Raw genomic sequence first — 7,533 nt, 5'->3', positions numbered from 1 at the left:
TGAATCTCTCGTGCGTTTAAACAACGCTTGCTCACGCGTGTAGCCCCATGTTGACTTTAAACTAGTGACTTGGTAAGTAATTTGTGGATGCCATAATTATGGGAATCATAGCAGGGGGTAATTAAATTAAAGAACATGCACTAGTTGTACTTCCCACAAAAACATTTGCCTGAATATTAAAGTTTTTACCAATGCTTCCTCTATAAATAGATCCATTGACTGAGCTAAAATGCAGCTCATCCAAGTCCTATTCTCCAACTCTCTCTTCTCTATTGAAGGAAAAAAAAAACATCTTCAAGGACAATAATGAAGACAGCATCAAAACTTGCAGTTCTCACAGTTCTAGTTCTGCTTCTTGCTGAAGCACACATCTCTGTAGCTGTAACGTGCAGCCCAATTCAGCTGAGCCCTTGTCTTGGCGCGATCACATCAAATTCACCACCATCTAGACTCTGCTGCAGCAAGATCAAGGAACAAAAGCCTTGCCTCTGCAATTATCTCAAGAACCCAACTTTAAGGAACTATGTCAACTCCCCTGGTGCCAGAAAAGTCGCTAGCACTTGTGGTGTTCCCTACCCCAAATGTTAATACAACATTTGAAGAATCATCTGCTTCTTGCTAGGTGTTGTATGTGGGAAGTGAAAGCAATATGTTTGATGCACTCTTATCTCATGAGAGCCACTGTGTGTGCTATGATCTACACTCTTTGTTTTAGTTATTATGTATCTTTGCTTGCTTTATTTATGCACTCTTGAGTGAAAAGAGATGAAATCATGCTATGTCAACATATTTACAAGTTCTGTCATAAGTACTACTAAGACAATATATATGGTATTTCTCTATGACTCTATGTACCAATGTGCTTGTAATCCAGTTCTCAAATGCAAAAATAAATAGAATTTAACATGCAAGGTCTCAACTCGTGTGTGATCGATCCAGTTCTTTGTTGTTGCTCCTATTCGATAACCAGAACTTCCCAAACAGAGGACAAAAATAACAAGACAGATATAATTAGAGGACTTGTTGGCCCAAACAACAAATGACAGACTTTCGGAGAAAGGAAATAACCAAACAGACTCAAAATACTTCTGGGGAAAAAAACGATTCACCTTTAATTGAGTACATTAAGTCAACCTAAGTGGAGAGTTTGTCAAATCCACTTTGAGGAAGAAAACTAGAATTTGTTGTTGGGACCTAATAAACTCATAATGGGGCATGTTGTTATCGTTCTAGATGAAATTACAGTTCCATATCAAACCTAAGTGTAGGAGGACTTGCTAGAGGGCATAATAATAACAAACCCCTCTGTCTCCAGCTTCATCGATCCTCCTACTATGTGTATGCACAAAATTTTAGTATTGTAGCTAGTGTGATATCTTTCCCATAGACCAACATATGATTGATTTGTTTATTCAGACAAATGAAGCTGGTGGCATGATGTGATGCCTCAAATTCCAATCGTCCATACTGTTCTAAATTAAATCAGTTGTAATGGAACAACTTCGGAGGCTCCAAAATTGGGAGGCTCCAGAGTTTCATATACATGAAAAACAACATGCAATACACAATTAATTTACTTACACAAAAAGAATCTAAGCTTCTCTCACATATGGAGAAGGTCGGAGATTTGGTTCCAGCCAGCGAACCATGGCCTCCTATCTGATGGAAGGACAAAGTTAAGCTCAAACATCTCTCTTGACATGTTACCTCCTTCGCAGAAACCTACGAGCTTTGCCACTATTTCAGCGCTCTCTTTGACATGTTTTTCGTCATGTGGATTTGTCCAAAGCTTGTTAATAAATTGCATTTTCCTCTGTTTTCCCTCCAAAGGAATTTCCCATTTTATGTACAGATAATCTCTTTCTTCAGCTGTCAGACGGGTTGTCAATCTCTTGGCAAGGAATTCTCTTTCCCTCTTCAAAGCTCTAATGCTGAATTCAATTGTAAAATATAAAATCATTAGACTTTGACCATGAGCAAGACTCGCATTTAATAAATAGACCATGGGGAAAGAGAGGAAAAGAAAAACACCTTGATGATAAAGAGACTGTTGGCTCATTTCCAACACGAGCCGGGGTTGAGTTTCCAAGCTCTGCTAGGTGCTGTTGTAACCATGTCAAGCGCCTGAGTTCAACTTCCAGATATATTTCATCCGCAGAGTCTCCCTTGAATAACAGATAGAACTGTGACCTGTGAATAATGGAGACGTAGCAAACATCCCATAAGTCAATAATTTGCTGCCTCTGTTCCTTAAATGTTATTTGCCATGATACTGGGGACTCTTCTGGTATATGATTAATGTTTTCATCATCTTCTAAATTGTATCCAGCCTCTTCATTTGCTTCCAGCTCAAGCACCTACAGACACAAACAAATAATAAAGCAAAATGGAAGATAACTATAATTGCGGCAAAGGGGAGGAATTCCTGAAATATTCAATTAGTGTGACACAAAAACAAAGAGTACAAGCTTTACCTGGCATACGAGGAGCTGCTTTTGGTATTGAAGTTTGGCCACCCGTTCTTTAAGTTCTGTCACATACGATTTTATGTTTCTGACGTTCTCTTCTGCTGCCTCCTGAAACATCTTCTGCATCTTTCTCATGTTCACAGAACTGGAACGGCGATATGGAGTGCCTTCCTTTGATGAAACATCTCCTCCATCACTTTTTGTAGGAGTCTCAGTGTCTTGCATCGGCTGAATTTCACAGGACAAATTATCCAAATCTGGAGCTCTATTTTCAATCTCACAATCCAGTACTTGTCGTGCAGTTGACAGAGGAGAACAAGGAGATTTCAAGAAATTTTGCCTGTTGATACTGTTGCTTGAGGCCAATGGGAGCAACTTTTTCTTCTTTGATGGATGCTTTGCCTTTTGTGTGGTATCATTGCTTGACTGTTGATCATTATTGCTTGGAAGAGACATAACCAGTTTGTCTAATGATTTCTGAACATTTTCTAGCTGTTCTTCAAGATCAGCTATTGTGCTTCCTTGTGAGTGAAGTCTGGCTATCTCTTCCTTCAGGTTGGCACTGACACTCTTATTGACAGCAACGACATTTCCAACTTCAACTTCCTTGCGGACTGGCGGTACTGAACGCATTTCTCTGATCTCTGCTTGCAACTTAGCAATAGTTTCTGCAGCATCCTGATTACCTAGCCTATGACATGCAACTTCTTTTTGCAGTACTTCCAATGCTCGATTTGCTTCATCTCCAAGCTGCTCCTGGAGATGTTCGAGTTTACGAATTTCATGCATGAGCGTAAAAGGGGCAGCCAAAGATTGCCTCATTGACTGCCTTCCCATTGTGTTTCTTGTTCTTTCACCACGGACAGGTGCCTTTTCTTCAAGGTTTGGAGATAATGTGCCGGAGAATGAGAGACATTTCTTCACAATTGGACTAACTGATTCAGATGGTTTCAGTCCCTGATTCAGGAATTCGATATTAGCACAAAGAGACCTTTACTTCACTTTGAATTGTGCACAATACAAGAAAACTTAGATACAAACCTGGTCCTCCTGAAGCTTTCTGCGTAACTCATCAACTTGTGAGTGTGCAAGATCCCTTTGACGCTTCAGCTCCTCGATTTCCATTTCCATCTATAAAAGGGCCAGTCAGTGAGTTAGTTAAATAAATGTTAACACTTAAATTTCATTTTTTAAGGAAATTCATCATTAATGAACCTGTTGAATTTTCAAATCTTTCTCATTAGCTGGCTCTGGGGTGCGCAGCTCTGCTTCCAATCTGGCTACTTCCTTCTGCAAATGCTTGACAAGCTGTTTGTCGGAAACAACCTGATACAAAAGGGAAGAGAGAAGTTCAATATTTTTGTTAAAACTTAAAAGATAAAATGAAAGTACATCTCATAAAAGAGGTACATTCACAATAAGGTTATGACGGCAAGTTACTGAGTGTACCACGTTCACTTGGGCATTGTTTGTGACTTCTTTTGCACGGGTGGCGAAGAAGAGAGTGTTGCGAGATTGTTCAACATGACTAGATGCAGGGCTGAGAGTGCATATTATCGCAGTACGGGCATTTCCACCAAGTGAATGTTGCAATATTCTTGTCAACTTTGAGTCCCGGTAGGGTACATGACCACTTCTTTTTCCCACACTACTTACAGGAAAAAACAATAGAAATGAACCAATCAGATCGGAGAACTGCAGTGACAGAATAAGTTATCAACTGCAGTTAGCTGACAAACAATGAGTTAACTTTTAGCACAGAACTAAAGAAGCACAAAAATATCTGTCCAGATTTTACACTTCACAGCAACAGAGATGAAGAAATCAAGAAATAACTTGAACAAAAATTGAGCTGTCTGTCACATAAGTGACTGCAGACCTGAGCTTTCTAATTACGGTTGTAAGAGTCATCAAACTGAGATTGATATGGCAGCCTTCCCTAAGCCTGGCACCATCTGCATTTGTCTGTGAGGCTCTTTCACTCCCAGCCAAATCAACAAAGTTCTGCAGCACAGACATATTAGGGTAAACAGGTGTCTCTATTGCTTTCAAGTGTCCTCTAAGACAATCAAGGCGGAAGTTCATTTACCAAGCTTGCTACATAAGACCTCACGCAATCAGAACTTTCACGAAGAGTGCTTTCTATTGTCTGCATATGATAAAAAAGTAATAGTAGTCAAGAAAAGTCGTTCGTCTCTAAGGACATGTCAATTTGGGAACACAAGACTTTTGGCACACGATTGAGGACTGACCAGTCTTATTATCTGGTGAGATCGTGAGCTGGTATCGTTTAAGGCGGTTTCACCGACTTGCCTCTGAGCTGCAGAGATTTAAGTGGTACATTTTAAAGAGGGATTCGCTGGGGAAAACTAAAATGAAGCAACTTCAAAAAGAATCAAATTCTTACCCTCACAGATACTAATTAAATGCCTCAGATGTTGGTCATTGCTTGCTGTTTCTTCCACCAATTTCTCGACGACAGTTCCTTTCTGCAAATTAAAAAGATACCATGAAAAATTGATACAGAGAGTGAAGGATATAAATTTGAAGATCCATCAATTTTAGCACAAATATACCTCTGGATCATCAAGAAGCTTGAGATTTCGACCAGATTCAGAATTCAATAGGTCCCTGACATTTTCATTGTAGATCTCCAGTCCAGATATTCTTATTCTAAATTCTCTTTCTGGGGTCTATGACAATGTCAAATGACCAAAAAAAATTAAAAAATTAGGAGCAGTTCCAAGGATAATGGCACTTGGAAAGATTGAAGTTCTGTTTTATTTCAAGCTAAAAAAACTAGTATAAGAACTGTAGTATTTGTAGAAAATACAAGTAACAGGAACTACTTGACTTATCATTTATCACTCATCTAGGATAACGACAGTGTAAACTACATGCTTCAACTATCTCATAGAATAACAACTGTTATCCACTAATTCCAATAATGCCATTTGTGACATGTCTTCAATGACCTTGGAAAATTCTGACATCAAGAAGTATCAGATGACAACAGCAGTGCTTAAGAATGTTGAAGCTTACACTCATTATATGTGAATATATGTCGTTGACAGCTTTCTCAGTAATTCCTCTCATTGTGTAGGTCTTCCCACTGCTGGTTTGTCCATATGCAAATATAGTTGCTGAGATGCAAAGAATGGAAATTAATCCACGATCAAAAGGTTTCTCAAAAGTTATAGAGATTCATATAAAACCTCCCTTCAGAGTATGAGCAAGAGAATTACCATTTATTCCCATCAAAGAGGATAAAGCCACTTTCTTTACTCCTTCCTCATACACGGCTTCAGTTATACTATCTGGACCGAAGACTTTATCTGAGATAAAAGAAAATGTACATTCTCAATCAGATTTTATAGTCTAAATTAAGATAAGACAACGACGATAAGAACGTTAAAGGCAGTAGATGTGCCATTCAATTACCAAATGTGAATGAAGCTGGTTGAGCAGCACGTTCCTGGGGCAGTGGTCTATAAATAATTGTGTGATCATCAATGCACTCCCATGCAGCATGATCTTTGGCTGAAAGCTCCCTTTTGTTCAAAGGCCTTAATCTTACTGTTACAACGATTTTCTCCTCTCTAGTTCGATGTCCACTAGGGGTGGTTGCTGGAGTCCTTTCGATCTTTGAAGCTGGAGTACCAGGTGTTCTAACCGTCATCTTGACTGGAACTAGACTAATAATTCCCCAAAATGAACTCCAGCTGAAAAATGCAAAGGCCTGTTGACACGAGACTGAGATACTTGAATTCTTAGATGTCTTGATGATCTTATTGCAAAAAGGTAACCATTTACACACCTGACCCAGTGCTACAACTTACAAATATCCTTAAACACAATCGATTATGGTTAGGGAAATAGTTGTCTTGTTTTCTTAGCAAAGGTAAAATAGAATAGAGGCAAATCCAAGATTTAAGCCCGCGGGTGAGGAATACCACAACACCATGTTACTCTTTTGTGGCAGTGGGTGAACACTTGATAAAAGTATACACATTTAGAGATTACAGTTCATATTGAAGACAGTAAAGTGAGGAAACACCTCTAAACCTCTACAACACCTGACCCCTGCCAGGTACTACAGAACTGAACCCGATTTTAAAAAATCCAAGGGTCATTCACTTAGATATCAGACTAATTTCCTGTTCTCCACTTCGACAACCAATTTAAACAGCAGGCGTTCATAATTTGACAAAATAATCACTAAATTCCACCAAATTCAAGTCAACATTCGCAGTAAGTACTAACTAGAAAACAAATCGTTTAAGTTATATAATCAGAACTAGTACTTCACTACTACATAAGTGAAGATTATTGAGCGAAATAAGGAAAGAGAATTTAACAACATGAAGTAAAAATTGTTCCACCTGAAATTGAAAAAGGAAACAAAACTCAAAAATTGTTTCTGAGATTTACCTGAAAGGAACAGAAGAAGATTGATTGATTTGCGCCTGAGATCTGATTGAGAGAAAAAAAAGGGATATAGAAATGGAAAGAGTATGAGCTTTAATGGGGGTGTCTCTCTCTTTGATACCGTCTGTAAATTGGGATTTTTGAATTTCGAGTCCCCAACGGCTAGTTGAATTTCTCGTGTTTAAATGAACTTTTCGTTTTAGTCTCGTCAATATATCGCCGATCTTGCGGTGCAGCGCTCTAGGATTAACGGTTTTGTTGTCATTTGTAAATTAATTTCTTTTCAACAAAAGAGACAAAACTGATGGATGTAATTTGCTTTTGATGCCCCCTGAATTTAGGGGGAATGTTATCTTAGACTCTTCCTTTCCTAATATATTTCTCCTACTTTTAACTTTAAAGAGTCTTTCAATTTTGCCTGCCTATCATAAAAGTGTCTCTTCTGTTTCGTTCTTTGGTCCTCCTGTGATACTTGCACAAATAAGAGTCATTTTCTTATCATAAAAAATAGTTTATCGACTCCCGTAATATTTCAATGAAGTTGAATTAAAATAGTATATAATGTTAAGACATAATACATAAATATGTCTTTTAATTTAGCTTCAACTGACATTTATGTCATCTAATTTTGGGTGTG

At 38.3% G+C, this 7,533-nt stretch overlaps 2 protein-coding genes across 3 annotated transcripts; one reads left to right on the top strand and one right to left on the bottom strand.

Moving 5' to 3' along the window:
- Positions 1-224: 224 nt before the first annotated feature.
- LOC129894469 (non-specific lipid-transfer protein 2-like) lies at positions 225-845 on the top strand. Its single transcript, XM_055970177.1, has one exon. The coding sequence runs from the start codon at positions 307-309 to the stop codon at positions 586-588; it is 282 nt and encodes a 93-aa protein (XP_055826152.1). The 5' UTR covers positions 225-306; the 3' UTR covers positions 589-845.
- Positions 846-1,440: 595 nt separating this feature from the next.
- On the bottom strand, positions 1,441-7,088 carry LOC129896495 (kinesin-like protein NACK1). Of its 2 annotated transcripts, none has more exons than XM_055972416.1 (15): positions 6,900-7,088; positions 5,910-6,221; positions 5,714-5,803; positions 5,511-5,611; positions 5,045-5,161; positions 4,876-4,957; positions 4,721-4,788; positions 4,558-4,617; positions 4,348-4,472; positions 3,918-4,116; positions 3,684-3,794; positions 3,510-3,599; positions 2,475-3,425; positions 2,032-2,357; positions 1,441-1,931 (listed from the first exon to the last, which is right to left on the bottom strand). In XM_055972416.1, the coding sequence occupies exons 2-15, from the start codon at positions 6,145-6,147 to the stop codon at positions 1,604-1,606; spliced, it is 2,886 nt and encodes a 961-aa protein (XP_055828391.1). In that variant the 5' UTR covers positions 6,148-6,221; positions 6,900-7,088; the 3' UTR covers positions 1,441-1,603. The 2 variants fall into 2 exon arrangements, with proteins under 2 accessions (XP_055828391.1, XP_055828390.1); XM_055972415.1 differs by having other exon boundaries at positions 5,910-6,207.
- Between the last annotated feature and the right edge of the window lie 445 nt (positions 7,089-7,533).

Source organism: Solanum dulcamara, chromosome 7, assembly GCF_947179165.1.
Source record: "Solanum dulcamara chromosome 7, daSolDulc1.2, whole genome shotgun sequence".
NCBI classification, from domain to species: domain Eukaryota; kingdom Viridiplantae; phylum Streptophyta; class Magnoliopsida; order Solanales; family Solanaceae; genus Solanum; species Solanum dulcamara.
The sequence above is the reverse complement of the archived record's forward strand: the minus strand, read 5'-3'. Positions and strand labels throughout refer to the sequence as shown.

Excerpts from the sequence above, each read along its gene's own strand:
- LOC129894469 (XM_055970177.1), top strand. The coding sequence starts at position 307 with ATGAAGACAGCATCAAAACTTGCAGTTCTCACAGTTCTAGTTCTGCTT.
- LOC129896495 (XM_055972416.1), bottom strand. The coding sequence starts at position 6,147 with ATGACGGTTAGAACACCTGGTACTCCAGCTTCAAAGATCGAAAGGACT. Across the intron at positions 4,958-5,044 it reads AGCTTCTTGATGATCCAGAG|AAAGGAACTGTCGTCGAGAA; the intron begins GTATATTTGTGC and ends TTTAATTTGCAG. Across the intron at positions 4,789-4,875 it reads TTTAATTAGTATCTGTGAGG|CTCAGAGGCAAGTCGGTGAA; the intron begins GTAAGAATTTGA and ends AAATCTCTGCAG.